The sequence below is a fragment of the Selaginella moellendorffii genome, unplaced genomic scaffold, assembly GCF_000143415.4.
Source record: "Selaginella moellendorffii unplaced genomic scaffold, v1.0 SELMOscaffold_26, whole genome shotgun sequence".
NCBI classification, from domain to species: Eukaryota; Viridiplantae; Streptophyta; class Lycopodiopsida; order Selaginellales; family Selaginellaceae; genus Selaginella; species Selaginella moellendorffii.
The window spans coordinates 728,790-750,851 of record NW_003314287.1 but is presented as its reverse complement, the minus strand read 5'-3'; the positions used below and the strand labels follow the sequence as shown (position 1 = coordinate 750,851).

At 46.0% G+C, this 22,062-nt stretch overlaps 3 protein-coding genes across 3 annotated transcripts; all 3 read right to left on the bottom strand.

Moving 5' to 3' along the window:
• Nucleotides 1-12,940: 12,940 nt before the first annotated feature.
• On the bottom strand, nucleotides 12,941-13,768 carry LOC112348086. Its single transcript, XM_024680137.1, has one exon. It carries the CDS (start codon nucleotides 13,766-13,768, stop codon nucleotides 12,941-12,943), a length of 828 nt encoding a protein of 275 aa, XP_024535905.1.
• A 943-nt stretch (nucleotides 13,769-14,711) lies between these two features.
• LOC9637814 (subtilisin-like protease SBT2.1) lies at nucleotides 14,712-18,368 on the bottom strand. Its single transcript, XM_002974897.2, has 9 exons — nucleotides 17,833-18,368; nucleotides 17,579-17,726; nucleotides 17,117-17,520; nucleotides 16,959-17,054; nucleotides 16,836-16,908; nucleotides 16,422-16,704; nucleotides 15,956-16,272; nucleotides 15,348-15,897; nucleotides 14,712-15,293 (listed from the first exon to the last, which is right to left on the bottom strand). Exons 1-9 carry the CDS (start codon nucleotides 18,063-18,065, stop codon nucleotides 14,815-14,817), a joined length of 2,583 nt encoding a protein of 860 aa, XP_002974943.1. The 5' UTR covers nucleotides 18,066-18,368; the 3' UTR covers nucleotides 14,712-14,814.
• A 983-nt stretch (nucleotides 18,369-19,351) lies between these two features.
• On the bottom strand, nucleotides 19,352-21,393 carry LOC9628798 (amino acid permease 1). Its single transcript, XM_002974896.2, has 6 exons — nucleotides 21,187-21,393; nucleotides 20,843-21,076; nucleotides 20,457-20,774; nucleotides 20,255-20,400; nucleotides 19,959-20,186; nucleotides 19,352-19,879 (listed from the first exon to the last, which is right to left on the bottom strand). Exons 1-6 carry the CDS (start codon nucleotides 21,290-21,292, stop codon nucleotides 19,454-19,456), a joined length of 1,458 nt encoding a protein of 485 aa, XP_002974942.1. The 5' UTR covers nucleotides 21,293-21,393; the 3' UTR covers nucleotides 19,352-19,453.
• Nucleotides 21,394-22,062: the final 669 nt, after the last annotated feature.

The following is a 22,062-nucleotide window of genomic DNA, read 5'->3' as shown; positions in this document are numbered from 1 at the left end:
TTCATCAGTTTAAGATAAGTAGTAGTTAATTGCACTTTTACATTTAATCAAGATTAGTAGAAACAAAAAACCATTCTAAAATAAAGATATTTATTACTCTTTAAATTGATAGATTTTTTATTTTAGTTCACTCCCAAATAGCTATAAATTTTTATAAGGAATATTATTATAAGCTGTATTATTTATTAATCTAATTGATTAATTAGAGGTTTATAATTATAAATATGTGTGAGGGCCAAATGTATGGCTATGATGTTGTATACTAATATTAACATAGTGGGATTTTGGTAGCTATCAAATTAGTTTCAATCTAAACCATTTACTCTTATATATAAACTGTATCCATTACTTTCGTCCCTCCATTACTTCCTCCTATGTTTCCATCTTGCTCTACTCTTCTTGTTTCCAATCCCTCCGACAATTTTTGTGTTGTAGTGGTTGACCGGCTCATGAACGAGTTGTTGATGCTAGGTCGTGGGATTAGTATTTGACGAGCATTTTTCCACTTGTCTAAGCAAAGTTTGCTGAACACTTAGGCCGTGTACAAGTGGGACAATAACGGTGCTACAACTCTTATCATCGTCCACTTGTGGAGTATAAAGTGGATGACTTAGTGTTAGTCTGTTTTCCCCATCTTATGGTACGTGGTTTATCTAAAGGGCTCCTTGCTTAGTGGAAAGGACTGTATCAGGTATTGTTAGGCACCAGGTCAGGATAATAGGATAAAGAAAGGGCCCTGCAATCAAGTGATCACCCCTTTAGCCAGTTGGCTTAGGGTGTAAGGGATAGGATCCTAACATTGGTATCGGAGCCCAGTTCGATTCTCGTGGCTGACAAGTGGGGCAGGAATATTCTGAAGGAATATTCAACATGGGGAGTATAAAGTGGATGACTTAGTGTTAGTCTGTTTTCCCCATCTTATGGTACGTGGTTTATCTAAAGGGCTCCTTGCTTAGTGGAAAGGACTGTATCAGATATTGTAGCAAGTTGGACTACAAGTTTGATGTCTAGCAAATCGATCCTCCTTGCTTAGTGGAAAGGACTGTATCAGGTATTGTAACAAGTTGGACTACAAGTTTGATGTCTAGCAAATCGATCCTCCAGAGATTGTGCATGTGCTATATAAAGGGATCAGGCCTCCTTTTTGTAAGCTCCTAAGTTTGGACTTCCTAGGAGGTCACCCAACCAGTATTATTCAAACCCAAGGACGCTTAACTCCAAATATCCCAAAACCCTTAACTGATTGGAAAAGGGGGTGCACTTTTATTCATGGGCCCTTTCCCTCTATATTTGAACCCCAACGGATTGTTTCTCGAGTCATTCCCTTTGGTTGTTTACAATCCACCACGCTTCCTTTCAAGTTCACGCCCTCGTGAACAGAAGCTGAGAGCCGCAGCTCTCCCGAGAGCCCCACTCTCTTGACATGGGCCCTTTCCCTCTATATTTGAACCCCAAGGGATCGTTTCTCGAGTCGTTCCCTTTGGTTGCTTACAATCCACCACGCTTCCTTTCAAGGGCCCTTTCCCTCTATATTTGAACCCCAAGGGATCGTTTCTCGAGTCGTTCCCTTTGGTTGCTTACAATCCACCACGCTTCCTTTCAAGTTCACGCCCTCGTGAACGGAAGTTGAGAGCCACAGCTCTCCCGAGAGCCCCACTCTCTTAACACCCTACCCCTTGGGTCAAGCCCAGCGGGAACAAACGAATGTGGTGTGATTCCTTTAGCCAACCAACAGAGTCGGATCTGAGACCCCTCTAATACCAAATGTAAGCTTCTGAGTTTCGACTTCCCAGGAGGTCACCCAGCCCAGTACTATTTAAACCCAAGGACACTTAACTCCAAATATCCCAAGACCCTTAACTGATTGGAAAAGGGGGTGCATTCTTGTTCATAGGGCCTTTCCCTCTATATTTGAACCCTAACGAATCGTCTCTTGAGTCGTTCCCTTTGGTTGCTTACACTTTTGATGTTCCTCCAGATCCCAGTCCATCTACAACAAACCCTAATGGTCTTCCATTATTCCGAGAGGAGGGAATGCTATGAGTGCCAAATATATGGTTACGATGCTATATATTAATATTAGTGTAGTGGGACTTTGGTAACCATCAGATTGGTTTCAATTTGGACCACTTGCTCCTATATATAAGCTAAGGTTTTTGGGCTAATTCATATGTATATTTTCTGTATTCCCTTTCTATATTCCAAGCATTCATATATGCTGATAAATTATAAAAACAAGATTAATCTTATTACATGTCAACCACTAAATGGTAGAATAAAATAGAATATACTGGAAGTTTCTATAAATATATTTATAAATTATAAATACAAGATTAATCTAAATGAATAACAACCATTTGATGAGAGAATATCCAAGTATATTCTAGGCATATTCACTACCTAAGTTTGCTTAATTGACCAAAAAGATAAAAATGATTTTAAAAAAAGGAACATTCAATTTATATTCAAATATAAGTGAGAGTTGTTATTTTTTCATTTACAACTAGCCTAATTGCTTTGCAAATTTAAATTGAACTAACAAAAGAATAGTCATCTCACAAGAAGCATCATATAAAACTTCCATCTGTATAACTTAGATGTCATCAGAAAAATCCTTAAACACCTCATGTGGAGTGTCAACCCATGATTTAGGAGCCTCTACCTCCATTTGCACCATTCATGTGAAATATCCATTATCATTATTAATATAGTACTTATCAGTAAATTTTATCTATATAACAATTTAGATAAAATTTATTTATCATGAAAAATGGTGTAAGCTTTTGGAATTTTGTAAAATAAATTAGTTAGCTATTTAAGAAGGAAGTGATAACTTATTTGAGATTAGTTCTTATTTAGGGTCCATTTTAATTACCATAACAAAGATGTTGTGTTTGATTTCATGCTGATTAGATTTATATAGAAATAAATTGCAATTATTTTGAAGTGAAAAAAATGTTTCTAAAAAAATTCTCTTTATATTTTATAATTGATATAATTTCTTGGTCCATACTCATGTCCTTGATTTCTAAGAACATAGCCAATATCATAAGAATTATGAAAGATGCAGCTCAATCATGTATAGAATAAAGATATTATAATTACTATAAATATTTATAGCATCTTTTTCTTCTTTTTTCTAGATTTTTATTTGTATTTATGACATATAAATAACCCTTTCTACTCAAACTATATACCTATAATTGATTTACAACTTCTTAATACCCATAATTATGATCATTTAATGTAAATCTAATATTCTGACATTTTGGTATAACTTCTGGTATAATATTACTAATCATTGATTCCATTCAATATAAAAGTAAATTGATACTATCTATATTTATACATATATATGTATATGTATGTATATATATATATATATATATATATATATATATATATATATATATATATATATATATATATATATATATATATATATATATATATATATATATATATATATATATATATATATATATATATACATATATATATATATATATATATATATATATATATATATATATATATATATATATATATATATATATATATATATATATATATATATATATATATATATATACATACATACATACATACATATATACACACATATATAAGAATCTAAAGCCCATCAATATAATTGTTGACAACCATGATAGAAACAAAACCCAAAGTCATGGCACAAGTATCAGTCGATTGATGAATTAGCTATAATTCTATATGCAACTATTAAATGTTCAAACCATTATTAAATGTTCAAACCAACTTTAAACTGAACTTTGAAAACCATAACAATCTACAAAATATTATTATAGCAAACAACATATCATATTTGTTTATTTTGCATCTTCCCTTTAGTCAATTCAAACTTATAACTTTCAACCTTGTAGAGCATTATATATGGGAGGTCGGAATTATTTTATTCATCTTTCACATCCTTTTTATCCCTTTCTCGAAGGAAAAAAAAGTTTCAAATCACTAACTCTATTCAATATTTATTGCAATCATTTTTATTTCACCATCTATATTCAACCTCACTCCACTATTCCATTTGTTCAATTTCACTACATTAGAGCTAAATATCCTATTTAGACTCATTATGCTCATCCTCACTTTGCAATTTATGTCTTTTATCCTTGCTCCACTACTAAATCTATTCATCCTCTCTCCATCATCAAGATTGGACTCCTATGCATCCCTTCTACTTTGTCCTCTAAAGAAAAAGAAACATCATAGCAAAAAGGAGAAAGTAAGAAAAATTAAAAAAGAAACATTATAGAAGAAAAAAAATGGATTAAAAAGCATAAAAAGAGGAATTTTTAACAACTATTAAAGCAAAAATAAGGAAATAAAAAAATGAAATATGCTCAAAGCTTAGAAAATAAGGGACCTCCTATTATAAATACTTTAGCCACTATAAGATAAGGGATTTACACTACTCAACTTGCTTAACACACAACTTAACACTTGAGATTAGAAAATTAATAAAAAACTTTAAACTCTCAAAAGAACACATACACTCTTCAGTAACAATGGTAAAACAAAAATTCTTAACAACATTCATAATTGAGGGTATCGCACTCAACCCAAAAGTTTGACAAAAATGACTTAACCCTTAGAATAGAGGAATACTCAATACCAAAGTTAATCAAAGACTCTACCAACAAAAATAAGATTCTCAACTTTATATATATATTTAAAATTTATAAGAAAGATAGAAAACACTCAACTCAATATTTAATTAAGAATGAAAATCATAAAAATCACAAATAATTAATGTGCCAAGAGAATAAAATACTATAGATGAGGAAAAAACAAGAAATAAGAAAAGGTTGAGAAAGAGCAAAATACAAAAAGAAATGATTAAATGGCAAATTAAACCTACTTTGCAAAATCTACAATTTGTCTCCGAACTTACTCAAAATAATCAAATTACTTATAGTAGGATTCCAAATATCATCTTCCTATAAACTCGATCATCAAACACTCTTTAAGATTTGAATTGTAGATCTTCAATTGATATTATAATTAATCATAAAATCATGTCCTATGAAAGCTAAAGATAGCAACACATTAAGAATTGATATAGCATCACATAGGATCACATTGCACAACACTAAAAGCTTGATCTGAAGAGGACACAACTACAAGAATAATGTCGTTGAGAACAATAATAACACATCATTTATAGTCTTGGATGAGACACTCTTCAATCGATAATAGCATGGTACAGTAGAAGAACAGAATATAATGAAGATCAAAAGAAGAATAGATCAAAAAATTACAATATTAAACCTGGTGAAAAGTTATAACAAATCTAGAAAAGAAAAATGATAGCACAAAAGTAAAAGTATAATCCCATATTGAACAAAGCATTGTAAAGACAAATTGCAATACTAATATGAGTGTTTGGAATTTGGGTTTAATTTGGTTTATATACAAGAATGGACTAAATTCAATCCCAAATAAATGGTCCATATCTTATATTAATGTATTATTTAAAATAATACATATATATACACATGTATTTACATAAGGATTCTTAAAAAACTAAAAACTTTATACTAGAAAAAAGACAGAAAAGTTAAAAAGACAATAAAGTTTATAGTTAAAAATAACATTTTAACTTTCTTTCTAAATACAGCTAGTAGAGACATTGTCGTACTTAAACTCATTGTCAACAACCAGCAAATTTCTAGAGTAGCAACTTGCATCAGTGTTCCGATATGACAAGCTCTGTCTCACACCCTTGCCCCCACAAACTTGGAGGTTTGTGAACACGCTTGTGAAGTTCCCTCCTTGAACAACCCCATTGTTGCTTCCAATCCTCAACACGGAATCAAACTCATGGTTGAACGACTGATGTACCAGACCACGCATCAATATCATCACCGGCACGGATGTTTTGTCAGTCCAGTGGAGATATATGGCATCACCAGAAGCTTGCTCCAGGAGCACCACCTTGGACTCCGTGAGAAGCTGCAAACTTCCATCCTCGGAGTTCCAGCGTCGAGAGTGGACCTCGTGCTCGATCCAAGTGGTGAAGTTGGTCCCGTCCACAAGGTGGTATCCCACGCTAGAAAAGCTTCTGGAAGCCACTGTGGTGCCGAGTGCTGGATGAGAGATCATCGTGTCGCTCGCGCTCCAGTGGATCAAGCCACTCTCTCCTGTTTTCGTAGCAGTGGTGGTGGACATCAGCAAACTGGCACCCAAGAACCAGATGCTGGTGGCTCCGGTCACTCGAAATCCAAGCTTATGGGGCTTTCCATCGTCTAGAACAGGAGCAAACGCGTCCAAGATGACGTCGTAGCCAGGAGAGTTCAAGGCGCCGATGGATCCAACAGACTCCCAGTAGGATGCATTGATCCCAGCGCTGTAGATCACCGGGCTCGGCCAGATCGCGTCCACCACAGCACCGTCGAGAGTGATCGCCACCTCTCGCATCTCCGAGGAGCTTCCCTTCTTGTACCAAAACTCGTCGTCACCATGCGAGGAAACGAAGACCTGCAAGCGAGCACTGACGACGTTGGTTGGAAGGGTCACCATGGCGGAGGATTCCTGATCGTTTTGGAATACGAACCAAAGCCCGGTGGAGTTGGAGGGTGGTGGATGGATCGGGAGAACAGCGAGGGGCGGGAACAAACCGGCCGATGTTCCTGCCAGGGGTGAGAAGAATCGGCGACTTCCGCGAGCTTGATCGATGATTTCGGCGGTGGATGCCTTGAACAAGTAGAAGTTGGCTGTGACGCTAATTCTGTAGGAAGATTTCGTCGATGGCATTGACGAGTTCGTGGAGGAGGAGGCGGTGACATCCAAGAAGATGAGCGAGAGATTTGAGCTGGATAGGAAGAGAGATTCGAAACTGGTGGCGTCCCTTTGGATCGTCCAGTTTGTCCCCTCCGGTGTCGGGAGAGGGGTGCTCGCGTGGAGGATCTGAGCGCCACCCAGCCACACTCCACCGATTTTTTGCTCCTTGGACGATCCCTTGCAAAAACCGGTGAGCTCGAGGACGATCTTGGTCCAAACGCTCCCGCATTGGGTGGAAGGCGCGTAGATAGTCTGGATGGAAAAGTTCTTCGTGTGAGAAACCATGATGAGAAACTCACCTCGATCAGCGGAGAAGCTCCCGAGAACTCGGCATTGACGAGGGGGTGAGCGCATTTGACAGCGTCCTTTGGGATGTCGATCGGCTGGACAATATCGCTCACCACCGATCCGTCGATCATCACTCCTGCCAAGATCACACACAGCGCAAGCGCAGCCACGAGAAACTCCATTGGGTGCTCAAATCTGCCTCTCTCGATCGCCAGCCCACCTTTTAAACATGGTCATTTGGCAAAGAGGTCGCCACTAGAGACAGTGAGCAAATTGACTATTTCGTTTAGAGTTTTTCGTTCGATGATAGGATCAATGCGAGGTATGGATGTCGTGTAGGGTGATGTTTTCTCATTTTCATTGGCGCTTGTCCTTCTCTGCGAGCATTTATAATAATTCTTCTGACGTTGCTTCGTGAGAAAACATTGAGAAGAATGGTTTACGAGGAGGAGGCGAGTATGGATGTCTCTCGAAACTTGCGAGAATTTATGCTCGTGTTTTTAAGCTTATGAACACTTGGGCTGAGGTTAGATCTGCTTTGCTTTGTTCAGGAGGTACCGGAGGAGGCGATCTTGGAGCTGACGCAAATGGGGAGATGAAGCCTGTGTCCCCGATCGCCATCCAGGAGGAGCTCCCCAAAAATGGGAGCCGAAGAGGTGACTAGAGCCTTGAGAGTGAGCGTCAACTTGACCAATTGTCCACCGCGCACGGAGAAACTCGATGGTTGTACCGTCACTGAGACCCCGGCGGGGACGACCAATGTAGCATTGTAAGCCTCGTCCCTCTCGCTCACGCTTGTCGCGATTCTCACCACAGATCTGGCGCCATTGAGGCTCGCGATACTCACGTATGGAGTGTTAAGATCCGAGGCAAAGCTGGAAGAAGTGCTGGCGGCAGCGGTGGTCTTTGAGGAGGACGAAGAGGGTTGACAAGAAAGACGATCCAGTCGCGGCTGACACTGTCGAGTTGCTGAGAGCCGGAATGGAGCACAAGAACTGGATGTAGTCTCGGAATCCTGGCAGCAAAAACACCTTAGTCGAGACGAACGCGATCGAATAGAAAACCTCACCGGCATCGAAGATCAAGCCAGGATCAATCGCCGCTGCGGGATTCACAAAACCGGCTCCAAAGTCGAATGGGGTGGCCGGGCCGAGAATGGAGTCGACATTGCTCGAGGGGTGCTGTGCGAGTAGTGGCTGGCCATTCGAGTCGAGAGTGAGAGCGGTGGTGGACATGGCCGACGCAATCCCGGCGGGGCTGAGCGACGGGAAGCGCTGCTTGACGAGCGCCGCGATGCCGGCGATGTGGGGCGTGGCCATGCTCGCCCCGGAGATAAGCGCAAACTCCTGGCCTTCGAACTCCCGCTCGTCGCTCCCGATCGAGGACCACGCCGCCCAGATGAGGTTCCCGGGAGGCAGGATGTTGGGCTTGAGCACATCAGCCACGTCCAGGTTGTTGCTATTCACGTCCGGGACGAGTACGTCGCCACCTTGGTGCGGCCTCCTGCTATGGTGGCCATGGCCGTGGATGTGTTGTAGTAGTGGAGCAACACCTGGTGGCAAATGCAGTGAGATAGTTAAGATCCAAGAAAGGTGGCGGATGAACTTTACCGCGGAGTCTTTGGAGCTGGGGATGATGATCACCGGGAAGCCGATCGGGGACGGCGGGAAGCTGTGGCCGTCGACGTCGGGCGTGGCCAGAAACACAAGCCCGGACGCTCTGAGCTCTTGCACGGCTGCAACCGTGTCGGCCAGCGTCGACACCCCGAACAGATACCGCAGGCTGTAGCTGCACACGAGAATCCTGCCGCTGACGAGCGACCTGTTGTAGTTCCCGGCGTCCTGGCACTCATCGACAAGGATCCTGGACACATTCCCATTGGTGGCATCTGCTGCGGTGATAAGGCTGAAGCTGCCATTTGTCCCGGCTGCAAACAATACCCAGAAAGCCCCACATTACATCAGCTGGCAAGCATGGCACGTCAACGGAGCAGCTGGCGGGCACAAAAAAGGTGGCGGAGGGGCAAGATAACGACGAGGAAAGCCACAGAAGGCAGTACACTTGCGTGTATCTTACATGCGAGGCCGGTTCCCGTGATGCTCCCGAGGGTGATGGCGTTTGGGTAGGCCCTGTCGTGGGTGGCCGCTGCTACGGAGAATATCCAGGGGCTGAAGGACAGGCTGGTCCGGGGATACGGTCCCCCGTTTCCAACAGCCTGGGTCACAAACACGCCCGCCTTGACGGCCGACAGCAGCGCCAGGTCGAAGGTGCTCATGAATGTCAAGTTCCGGCGTGGGAGCCCGTTGGGCCCGACTGAAAGGCTCAGCACGTCCACTCCATCGGGAACAGCCTGATCGGTCACACAAAGCAATGTGACGAGAAATGGAGGAAAACGAAGAGAAACAAGGCAGGAGAACCCAAGTTGAAGGAAACAAAGAAACCGAATTGCACGGATCAGTCTCAGAAATTTTGAGTGACTGAGAGTGTGGGTATTTCAGAACTAGAAGAGTCACTGAACTGCTATAGCAAGAATTATCGGTGGTTCGCATTCGATGGTGGTTTCTTCGCCCTAGGACTCTTAATAGGTTACCCACGTTTTCTATAAGATATGGCTGAAGCATAATAATTAAATAAAGCATATTCATTTTTTAATGGTCTATGGTTCTGAGTTTGAAATGGTAAAATATGAGTTTCATCATTTCCAGATGCATTCCCAGAGCCTCACCAGATGAACTTCGTAGATTGCAATAAACCCACCAGGTTCAGCTCCAGTTGTGCTCGTTAATGCGTAGCCCTGAACGTTTCTGAACTCTCCTGTGCCCCCAACAACGGCTATTTCCCTTTGGGACTCAGTGAAGGGGTTCTGACCATGGAGCACTATTGTACCTTTCCGCCCTTCCAGCTCCACCGTCATGCTCTGGAGAGAGCTGCTTTTGCTCAGCGAATCTATCACCAGAAAACCCTTGGCTCTTCCCACAGGCTTGGAGTTGATCGAGGACTCCGTAGTCAACTTGTCATCAAAAATTGCAACCTGACCAAACAACGTTTCGTTGTTACGAGGAGGCAGGACGATTGCTGTTGTCGGATTGCTCCCATTGAACTGGTCGTGCAAGTAGAACCGGATCACCTCGGTGCACTTTGATAGATCCAATTCTCCCGGCTTTGGGAGGCTCGATTGTGCAGGAGCGATTGCAAAAACCAGTGTTAGAACGAGGGGAATGAAGATCTTCATTGCACAGCTGTGTGTACATTACTGCAGCACTAGAACTCTATTATGTACTTGAAGAAGAGAACTGGTCCTCTGGCGCTTGCGTGTGCCTAGCCAACTTGGTGTTTTTATGTCCAACACGTTCAAACAAGTTGACGAGGCACATCCAACATGAACAAGTTGCAATCATGGAGTAGAAGCTAGGTATATCCCACAGAAGTCATGCATTGATCCCAGCGCTGTAGATCACCGGGCTCGGCCAGATCGCGTCCACCACAGCACCGTCTAGAGTGACCACCACCTCTCACATCTCCGAGGAGCTTCCCTTGTCATCGTCACCATGCGAGGAAACAAAGACCTGCAAGCGAGCACTGACGACGTTGGTTGGAACAGTCACCACATAGCTTCAAAACACGAACACGAACACAAACACGAACACGGCATTCAATTTTTTGAACACGAACACGGAACACGGAAATGAACACAGATAAACACGGGTGAAAACATGAATATTCTCTAGAATATTCTACTTATCATCTCATCTAGAAGCTCCTCATTAGCAGGATCATCATCTTCGTCTTCGTCCTCTTCTTCCATAGCTTCAATATCAGCATCAGTAATTTGAGGAATACTTCCTGTCTGGCTCAATCCCACAAACTTGTCATAGAATCCTAGAGAGGGCATTCCCAGCCCAAGAAAATCGCCATAGATCTCTGGAAAAACCTTTTGATTGATCGCGGGAATTTTTTATTGATCGCAAGACAAGAAAACATCAAAGCGTAAAACGCTCATGTGAACCACGTGAGCTATTGTTTTAGAACACGGCGTGGTCACATGGTATTTGACCGTGTTTCAACCGTGTTTGGAGCCGTGTTTTGGAGCATTGACCGAGTCAATGAACACGGCCTGTGTTAACACGGCTGGGGGCCGTGTTCGTGTCACCACGCCAACACGCCATGGTGCACGGCATGTTTTGAAGCACTGAGTCACTATGGCGGAGGATTCCTGATCGTTTTGGAATACGAACAAAAGCCCAGTGGAGTTGGAGGGTGGTGGATGGATCAGGAGAACAGCAAGGGGCGGGAACAAACCGGCCGATGTTCCTGCCAGGGGTGAGAAGAATCGGCGACTTCCACAAGCTTGATCGATGATTTCGGCTGTGGATTCCTTGAACAAGTAGAAGTTGGCTGTGATGCTAATTCTGTAGGAAGATTTTGTCGATGGCAGTGACGAGTTCATGGAGGAGGAGGCAGTGACATCCAAGAAGATGAGCGAGAGATTTGAGCTGGATAGGAAGAGAGATTCGAAACTGGTGGCGTCCCTTTGGATCGTCCAGTTTGTCCCCTCCAGTGTCAGGAGAGGGGTGCTCGTGTGGAGCATCTGAGCGCCACCCAGCCACACTCCACCGATTTTTTGCTCCTTGGACAATCCCTTGCAAAAACCGGGTTCTTCGTGTGAGAAACCATGATGAGAAACTCACCTCGATCAGCAGAGAAGCTCCCAAGAACTCGGCATTGACAAGGGGGTGAGCGCATTTGACAGTGTCCTTTGGGATACTTGCATCCAAACATTTGAATGCAACTGGATTCGAACGGGTATCGAACATTTAATACCTGTTTAGCTTTTTCTCGAATGGGTATAATGGTTTTCAGTTCTAATATAATTAAAAAATAATTAACTGTTACTAAACAAAATTTAACATAATATAATATAGGTTTAATCTAATCTTCATCTTCCAAATCTAGAACATCATCACCACTAGCGCCGTCATCATCAGGTTGTTGAAAAGGTTCTTCAACAACCTTCTGAAGTGCAAGGATCCTTTGCCACTGAGGTTCAAGCTCAAAGTTATCAAGATCATGCTTGATAAGCCTCAAACTCCCAGACTCAATATTCTGTACAACACACATATTTGTGTGCACAAAAACCAGCTTCTCTGAGTTTTTGGAGAGCAGTCAAGACCTCCTCTTTGTCTGGATCATGCTCCCAGTTTCGCTCGCATGGTGAAGCACAAACTGGCTGACTCAAGATCCGTAAAGCAAGCCTTTGAAGTTCTGGTGTGCCTACACCAAAGTTGCTCCACCAACTCACTAGGTGTTTCCGGTTCTCCATCTATATAAGAGAATCAATCTAAAAAGTTGACAAACAAATAGTTTATACACACCTACTTTGCTGCCTCCGAAGAGAACAAACGGCCAAGTTGTTGATGGAAACTCTGAAACTCGTGCAACAGCTTGTGTTGAAGTCCTCGATCTCCTTTGCAATACAATTCTAGGTACTCCACAAAATCTTCCTGAGCCTCCTGGTCAAGAGGGAGATGAAGAAAAGCTGGGTTTAGAACAAAAGCAGCTCCATACGGAACTAACAAGCTGCTTTCCGACCTCCCTCACCATGATCCTCCATCATGAACCTGTTGATCTCCTTGACCTCTTCCTCGGCTAAAATCCTAGTCTCAACAGCCTCTGAAAGCTTCTCATTCATCCAGTCCATAGCCTTGAAAATGAGACCGGAAGTTGCCCCCTCCCGGTCCGCAAGCTTCAAGACCTTGAGGAGCGGTCCAAGCAGCACCAACAAGTGCTGGCACCTAGTCCAGAAAGAGTTCGGAGTCTCTTCTAAGATCCGAGTTCAAATGCGCTGGGCTTTGGCAGTCTTCGTGACGTCCAATCGCTGCCACTCGGAGCTCACAACCATCTCCTTCAATGCCTCCAAGGTCGTCAGATTCAGGAGTTGAGACATCACTAGAAACATGTAAGCGAACCTTGTGCTCGCTGGCTTGATGAGATCCCGATTGCTCAGCTTCTGAAACAACGCCAGAACATGAGGTTTTTTGGTGATAAAAGTTACCACCTCGTTACAGCATTTCACCAGTGGTTTTACCCACGACAAGCTCCCAATGTCTTCAAATAGAAGGTCCAAGACGTGGCACACACACCGGCTGTGGAGAATGTGAGGATACTCAGCTGTCATGAGTTCTCCCATCTGCACACAGTTTGATGCATTGTCAGTGATCACTTGAACAACGGTTTCTTTGCCAACTTCTTGAATCACTTTCTTCAGCTCGACCCAAATCCACTCTCCCATCTTTGTCCTGCCCTCGGAATCTACAGACTTCAAGAAAACCGAACCCTGGACGTTGGAGGCCATGAAGTTGATCAAGGATCGGCTATGGTTGTCAGACCAGGCATCAGTGACGATGCTAACTCCATATTTTCTCCACCCCTCACAGATTGGATCAAGTCGAGCATTGACACTATTATAAAGCTTCTTCAGCTGTGTACTCCGCAGCTTCTCATATCCCATCATTTGTGCAAGAGCTCCAGGGCTGAAGTCCATAGCAGCTTGAAGCAACTTCCTCAAATTTGGCTTCCGAATGGTGTTGAAAGGGATATTTTCAACGTAGAAGAACTCGGCCATGGCATCATCCAGACATTGAACCTTTGCAAACTTCATCATCTTTCAAATGTCACCATCCAATGCCGGTGCAACACTTCGTTTAAGACTGCTGCTCCTGGAAAGTGGAACGCTGCTGCTGCTCACCTCACCCAGCCCTCTGGTAGCCCCACCACTTGCCCTGTAGCTGGCACCACTGCTCAACCTCAGTCTCGTGAGCTAAGGCAAGTCTCTCTTGGGGATTTGGAGTTCTTCGTGAGCTCCACACGATTAAAAGATGCCCAAGCCTTGTTCACCACCTCCAGTGGCACCTGTCCTGTACAAATCTTTACATTCCTTCCTTTCACACCCCCAAAGTGAGGGCAAACTTGTTCAGCCATGCCAGTGTAAGTATTCGAGCAATACTTACACTTCCATGGACTCATGCCGTGGTTTGTCTCGGATGTCAGCCTCTGTTTCAGAACATGGAGCCCAGCTCCAGCATGGCTGCCTCCGGATCCCATGAACCCTGATTTTACATGAACCCTAATCCTAAGTGCATATTTAGGGTTTTTTTAAAATATTTAAACGCCGTATTATACACGCCTTTTAAATGGCATTTTTTATTAATCGTACTGTTCGAATGCAAGTATGTTTGGGATGTCGATCGGCTGGACAATATCACTCACCATCATCACTCCTGCCAAGATCACACACAGCACAAGCAGAAACTCCGCTCAAATCTGCCTCTCTCGATCGCCAGCCCACCTTTGAACATGGTCATTTGGCAAAGAGGTCGCCACTAGAGACAGTGAGCAAATTGACTATTTCGTTTAGAGTTTTCGTTCGATGATAGGATCAATGCGAGGTATGGATGTCGTGTAGGCTGATGTTTTCTCAATTTCATTGGCGCTTGTCCTTCTCTGCGAGCATTTATAATAATTCTTCTTCTCAGGATACTTGGGCTGACGTTGCTTCGTGAGAGAACATTGAGAAGAATGGTTTACGAGGAGGAGGCGAGTATGGATGTCTCTCGAAACTTGCGAGAATTTGTACTCGTGTTTTTAAGCTTATGAACACTTGGGCTGAGGTTAGATCTGCTTTGCTTTGTGAGAAAACATTGAAAAGCTTCAGGAGGTACCGGAGGAGGCGATCTTGGAGCTGACGCAAATGGGGAGATGAAGCCTGTGTCCCCGATCGCCATCCAGGAGGAGCTCCCCAAAACTGGGAGCCGAAGAGGTGACTAGAGCCTTGAGAGTGAGCGTCAACTTGACCAATTGTCCACCGCGCACGGAGAAACTCGATGGTTGTACCGTCACTGAGACCCCGGCGGGGACGACCAATGTAGCATTGTAAGCCTCGTCCCTCTCGCTCACGCTTGTCGCGATTCTCACCACAGATCTGGCGCCATTGAGGCTCGCGATACTCACGTATGGAGTGTTAAGATCCGAGGCAAAGCTGGAAGAAATGCTGGCGGCAGCGGTGGTGTTTGAGGAGGACGAAGAGGGTGACGATGGCGATGACAAGCAAGACGATCCAGTCGCGGCTGACACTGTCGAGTTGCTGAGAGCCGGAATGGAGCACAAGAACTGGATGTAGTCTCGGAATCCTGGCAGCAAAAACGCCTTAGTCGAGACGAACGCGATCGAATAGAAAAACTCACCGGCATCGAAGATCAAGCCAGGATCAATCGCCGCTGCGGGATTCACAAAACCGGCTCCAAAGTCGAATGGGGTGGCCGGGCCGAGAATGGAGTCGACATTGCTCGAGGGGTGCTGTGCGAGTAGTGGCTGGCCATTGGAGTCGAGAGTGAGAGCGGTGGTGGACATGGCCGACGCGATCCCGGCGGGGCTGAGCGACGGGAACCGCTGCTTGACGAGCGCCGCGATGCCGGCGATGTGGGGCGTGGCCATGCTCGTCCCGGAGATGAGTGCAAACTCCTGGCCTTCGAACTCCCGCTCGTCACTCCCGATCGAGGACCACGCCGCCCAGATGAGGTTCCCGGGAGCCAGGATGTTGGGCTTGAGCACATCAGCCACGTCCAGGTTGTTGCTATTCACGTCCGGGCCCCGGGACGAGTACGTCGCCACCTTTGGTGCCGAGAAGCTGAAAAGAGCTTCGCGGCCTCCTGCTATGGTGGCCATGGCCGCGGAGCTCGAGAGCCTGCCTGACTCGTCTCTTCTCGTGGACGTGTTGTAGTAGTGGAGCAACACCTAGCGGCAAATGCAGTGAGATAGTTAAGATCCAAGAAAGGTGGCGGATGAACTTTACCGCGGAGTCTTTGGAGCTGGGGATGATGATCGCCGGGAAGCCGATCGGGGACGGCGGGAAGCTGTGGCCGTCGAGGTCGGGCGTGGCCAGAAACACAAGCCCGGACGCTCTGAGCGCTTGCGCGGCCACAACCGCGTCGGCCAGCGTCGACACCCCGAACAGATACCGCAGGCTGTAGCTGCACACGAGAATCCTGCCGCTGACGAGCGACCTGTTGTAGTTCCCGGCGTCCTGGCACTCATCGACAAGGATCCTGGACACATTCCCATTGGTGGCATCTGCTGCGGTGATAAGGCTGAAGCTGCCATTTGTCCCGGCTGCAAACAATACCCAGAAAGCCCCACATTACATCAGCTGGCAAGCATGGCACGTCAACGGAGCAGCTGGCGGGCACAAAAAAGGTGGCGGAGGGGCAAGATAACGACGAGGAAAGCCACAGAAGGCAGTACACTTGCGTGTATCTTACATGCGAGGCCGGTTCCCGTGATGGTGATGTTGCTCCCGAGGGTGATGGCGTTTGGGTAGGTCCTGTCGTGGGTGGCCGCTGCTACGGAGAATATCCAGGGGCTGAAGGACAGGCTGGTCCGGGGATACGGTCCCCCGTTTCCAACAGCCTGGGTTACAAACACGCCCGCCTTGACGGCCGACAGCAGCGCCAGGTCGAAGGTGCTCATGAATGTCAAGTTCCGGCGTGGGAGCCCGTTGGGCCCGACTGAAAGGCTCAGCACGTCCACTCCATCGGCAACAGCCTGATCGATCACACAAAGCAATGTGACGAGAAATGGAGGAAAACGAAGAGAAACGAGGCAGGAGAACGACCCAAGTTGAACGAAACAAAGAAACCCGTGAGCTTGCAAGTTGCTATAGCGAGCGAGCTTACTTGATCGATGGCGGCGACCACGTCCGCGAAGAAGCCTCCAATGTATCGGTAGAGCGCCTTGTACACCGCGATTCTGTATGAAAGCCCGAGATGTTTAAGTCGTTCTTTCTTCGCTCGACTTACTTTGCCGCGGGTGCCATGCCGCTGGAGCTCCCAAAGTTGAAGCCATTGACGACAACCGAGACGCCGCTATTCCCAGCAGCAGTAGCAGCAGTGTGGCTGATGAAGAGAAGAAAGAGCGCGATGATCAAGTGATATGTGATCATAGAGCACAAACTTACGTGCCATGTCCATCTCCATCCAGGGGCGACGCGTAGTGAACGCTGGCGTTGAACTCCCCGGAAGCAATCGCGGCCTGCGCAAAGTGCCGGGCTCCAACAATCTTCCCCGAGCAGGAGCCTTGCGGGAATTCGTTCGCAACCTCGCATTTCCCAGTAAACTTAACTGGACTACTGGAAGATGATTTCGTGGAAGACGAAGAGGATTTGAAGCTCTGGTGGGAGGGGTCAATGCCGGTGTCGACGATTCCAATCACCACTCCCTGCCCAGCATTCGCGACGCCTCCCAGCTTTGGCCAGCACTTCCCGGGCAGTCCCATGTACTCCGGGGTGTGAGTGGTCATCGTCTGGACTCGCTCGTCTCGCTCGACGTGGACAACGTCGTCCATTCTCTCCAGCCGCGCTGCCTTTGATCAGAAGAGAGTTTTACCGCCTTCGATCGCTGGGATGACATGAGTTTCTTACCTGTGTTTCAGTCAGCTCCACCGCGAATCCATTGATCAAGTGGTGATAGCTGTAGAGCTTCCGGTAGCTCTTCTCGCCTGGAAAGGCCTTGGCGAGAAGTTCGTCATGCCGCGCGACGAGCAGCGAGGCGTAATTCTTGTCCTCGTCACTGCAAAAACCAAAGCTCTGTGATCCATCCGCAAGGAAAACCAATCCTAGCAATCAAAGCTTTCTTATTCACGTTCCATCGAGAAAGATTGTTTCGATCGCTATACCTGAGAGCATTGTTGATTCTTTGCTTGCTCGATGTCGCAGGAAATCCGGGAATGCCTCCTTGATAATGAACGACCGGCCTCCCTCTCACAACCACCAGGTAAACCTTCCTCTCGTTACTCTCGTTACGCTCGTACTCGTGCTTTAAATGCTCTCGTTCTAGAATGCCGATGGCTGGAGGGACAAGAGTAACGAGAAAGAGTAGCGGCAGTAGCAGCTCTCGAGGAGCTCCCATGATATCAGAAAAAAGAGAGGAAAAGAGATGGATCAAATCGTGAGACTAGAGCACGAGCAAATTCCCGCGATTTAAACTTCCTACAGAGGCATCGTATGTGACAATCGCCATAGTTTTATGGTGGTGCTGGTTCCACTGAGGCAGAAAAAATGGAAAGGAAAGCTCCACTATGACAAACACCGGGAAGAGCATTGAATGAGAGAAGAGGAATATATACACAGGAATGGATAGATGGATGGAGCAATCGCGAGCGATCGGAGTCGAGACCGGTGTACACTGATCTTAATGAATATATGAGAGAGAGAGAGAGAGAGAGAGAGAGAGAGAGATCTTCTCACTCCCTATCGCTGTCCTCCTTTCTCGTCTCACTGTGCGCGCGCGGGTCTATTAATCCAACAACAACAAGAACAGGGGAAGGAGTGACACACGCACAGCTTTTGAGGGGATTGTCGCTTTTGGTTCGGACAAATCGATTCCAGGAGCAAGCCCTTTCGGCCAATTTGATTATAGATCGATCCATTATCTCGGAAATGGAGGGAGAGGAACATGGAATCATCTTGGCATTTCGCCTTTCAAAATCTGATCTCCATACAAATCGCAGAGAGAATAAAAAGAAAGAAATCTTGACTGAGAAGCCAGAGCTTTTCTTTCACACCCGTGCTTGGCCGGTCCTGCCCAAACTCTGCCATGACAAAGAAACACCAGCCATAGCTAACAGAGAGAATAGGATATGGATATCAAAGAAAATCAAAGAAAAGAGCGAGAGAGAGAGAGAGAGAGAAAGTAAACTATAAGATTGAAAGGAATGTCGGCTGAAAACAATTCCCATTTGATCATTCACTATAGAGGAGAGATCTTTGTTCTATCTCCTAGGATTTCGAATCACGAATTATTCGTGGCCCTTTGGGCTGTGGAAAAGATCACGCAAAACAAAGACGCGCGCTCGAATCCATCGCTCGTACCAATGCAGAGAAGAAAAACCACCATGTAGAAAAAAGAGAGGAGCGCTCATTCCAATTGGTACCACCCAGATTTGTCAAAGAGCACGATGTCCGAGAACCCTAAACAGGGGACTCTGTTTTTAGGGCTTACTTGGCAAGGCCATCTCCCAGCCGTCCGATGCCCAGTCGTCTTCCAGCGCGTGCTCGCGAGAGGCGGCGATGGAATGAGTATAACCAAACACTCCCGGACACATACCATCATCTCATTCTCTGGAAGAAAATTCCTTACAAGATCTACAGCCAAGGAGAGAAAAAAAAATACCACTTTGATTTCGATCCTTGTGAGGCAAGAAGAAACGTTTAGTTTTCCTCCTCCCAAGTGGACATGGTAGCTTTGCATTCTTTCGCCTTGGAACGAACTCTTGAAAGGAAACTTGGAAACTTCTCTTAGAACTCAAACGGCTTGTAGCGCCTGGACGAGCTGATGATTCCCTGTACCGATCCCACGGCCGCGGACAGCGAGACGAGGAAGCACACAAAGCTCAAGCTCTGGAGTGCCATAGCCTTGCACGACCACCTCCGCACGCCCGACTGCTTCGAGTACATCTCCACCGGGAAGTAGACGGTGAGCGGCCAGAAGGTGATGGCTCCAACCAGGCCGATGACGGCGTTGAAAAACGGGAACACGAGCGAGACAATGGTCGTGAAGAGCACGAACAAGGTCCGCCAGAAGAGCTTGAAGATGGTGAACCTGAAAACTCCAATCCTCGGGGTGAGCACCGTTACGGAGTATTCCCTGTTTACGAGGTTCGACTTTGGCCACTTCTGGGAGGCGTACCATTCCCCCAGCGCGAACACTGGTTGAGCATATACCTGTCAAGTCGGGAGAGCGTGTTAGAAAAAGGAATTTGTTCTCCAGCTTTGAAAGCCAGGAAAGCTGAGGTTACGTTACCTGATAGCCGCCGACGAGATGGATGATGATGCAGATGTTCGCAAAGTCGACAAGCCAGAACAACTTGCTGTGCGCGAATCCGGTCAAGAGATTTCCCGGAGCATCGTTTCCAAAAGCTGCGTAGCCGACGCAGCCGACAGCCATGTAGAATATGGTGGTGACGAGAACACCGATTGACGTAGCTCTCTTCATGCTTACGTTCTCGGATGGGGGCGACTTGAGTGTATCCTGTCAGACAATCAATCAAACCCACTTGAGTTCGAAAGGAAAAAAATGCTCTGACTGAACACAAATACTTGAATCTCGATAAGGATGGATGAGAACGAGTAAGCAAAAGCAATATTCCCAAGCGCCTGGAGTATACCCCAGACTTTATCAGCTGAGCTGACAGAGTGCGGTCCAGGTCCAATGCCAATCCCAAATGCGGTACCTTGAGTTCCATCTGAATCACGAAAACATGAGTAAAGAATCAGCGCAAACGTGTTTCGCTCTACTTACGTACTGCTTGACCAGCGCTGAGACCCAGCCCGACAAACGAATACGAAAAAGACATGATCGACGCGACGATGGAAAGCCACCAAATCTGGTGTATGTCTGGTATCTGCGAGAAGAGGAGCTGAGCAGCTCCGAAAACGAGCAAGTACCTCCCGTCATGGATGTTGCACGATGATGGATTGCTTAGGTGCCGGTTATGGCGTAAACAGTGACCTTTGCTAATCGCCACCATGCTCTTCCCAGAAGTTATGGTGTATCCAATAGTAGCACCGATGAGATTGCCATACTGGGCGAGACCGCAAAACCATTCTTGCCTGCCACCTAGAAGCACAACCAAAAGAAAAAAAAAGTTACTTGGGAACAAAAGAACTATAGAACTTTAAGCTCACCCAAGATGTTCTTGACGGCATCAATGTAGGTAGTGTTCCTTCTCCCAAAGGCCGGGTCTGGGCTCCTGTAGCAATCCGCGAGGAGCAAAGACGCATAGAAGGTCACGATGGAAAAAATAAATAGAATAGCTGGGCCGGGAACCCATCCAAACTGGGCGATGCTCCATGCAAGGGACAACACTCCGGATCCAATCACGGCAGTGATTACATGAGCGGAGGCAGTGCAAACGTTCCCTGCGCAGAAAGCCCAGATCTTTAGACGCCATGCAAAGCCCAAAGAAAAAAAATGGAAGCTATGCGAAAACTAAAGGAAAAACCCTTTCTTGCTCGCTCGATCCCCATACCTGTGCGCTCCACTTGTTTCTCGCTGCCTCCGGCGCCGCCATGGAATCGCATGTCGATGCTGGCCTCGGCGCCATTCGGGAGAGAAGAATCCAGCCCCGCGGTCATGTTGCTGCTGCTAGAATCCACTGTGCCGCGGAATGGGAACTACTTTCGATCGATCGCTGGCCTAGTTCCCTCAGAATAGCGCGCTCGCGGCGGAATCTAGCTCCCCTCCCATTCTTTCTCCTCCCTAAAATAAGCGGCAGCCCTAAAATCACACACTTTCTTGGAGTTTGAAAGATATATGGGAGGGAATGATGAAAGCGCGGCGTAACCGCCACGTGTCATCACACAACTGGTGACGAGGAATGAGACGTACACGCCCCGCATGACGTGGCGCGATCGAGGCCGTTAAAGACCCATGCATAACTGTCACGTCTTGCCCTTTCCATGTCATGAGGACGAGCCTTTTGTTTCCATCCGACGGTTGGGCTCTTGCCAGCTAGGAAAATAGAATGCCGCGTCAGCACGGTTTGACTTGACTAGAATGGACTCGAGTCCATTATCGCCACTTGCAAAGATTATTCCACCCTTACATTGTTGCAACGTTTTATACTAGAATAAAAGAAAGTGAAAATAGTTTATAAGGAATCCCACTATCATAGAAAAGGTGGAAACGTGATCGAAAACCATAGAGATGGGGCGGATTCCATTAGACCAGTCCCAAGAAACGTGTAACATAGGTAACAACAGAGTGAATCTTGGTAACGTGTAAGCTTTGGGTGGGATCACACTTCCGGATCCGGAAACTGGAATGTTTTCATCGAGATCTCTCATTCGATGATCATGCAACGCGGAAAAGGCACCTGGAAGAATGTCAGCTTTGATTCTTCTCA

What these genes read in the sequence shown, in the direction of transcription:
- LOC9637814 (XM_002974897.2), bottom strand. Translation starts at nt 18,065, where the DNA reads ATGGGAGCTCCTCGAGAGCTGCTACTGCCGCTACTCTTTCTCGTTACT. An exon ending in AGAATCAACAATGCTCTCAG is followed by an intron (nt 17,727 to 17,832) that starts GTATAGCGATCG and finishes TGGTTTTTGCAG; the next exon opens with TGACGAGGACAAGAATTACG. An exon ending in TGGAGCTGACTGAAACACAG is followed by an intron (nt 17,521 to 17,578) that starts GTAAGAAACTCA and finishes TTCTGATCAAAG; the next exon opens with GCAGCGCGGCTGGAGAGAAT.
- LOC112348086 (XM_024680137.1), bottom strand. Translation starts at nt 13,768, where the DNA reads ATGATGAAGTTTGCAAAGGTTCAATGTCTGGATGATGCCATGGCCGAG.
- LOC9628798 (XM_002974896.2), bottom strand. Translation starts at nt 21,292, where the DNA reads ATGACCGCGGGGCTGGATTCTTCTCTCCCGAATGGCGCCGAGGCCAGC. An exon ending in TGCCGTCAAGAACATCTTGG is followed by an intron (nt 20,775 to 20,842) that starts GTGAGCTTAAAG and finishes TTGTGCTTCTAG; the next exon opens with GTGGCAGGCAAGAATGGTTT. An exon ending in CAGCGCTGGTCAAGCAGTAC is followed by an intron (nt 20,401 to 20,456) that starts GTAAGTAGAGCG and finishes TTCGTGATTCAG; the next exon opens with ATGGAACTCAAGGTACCGCA.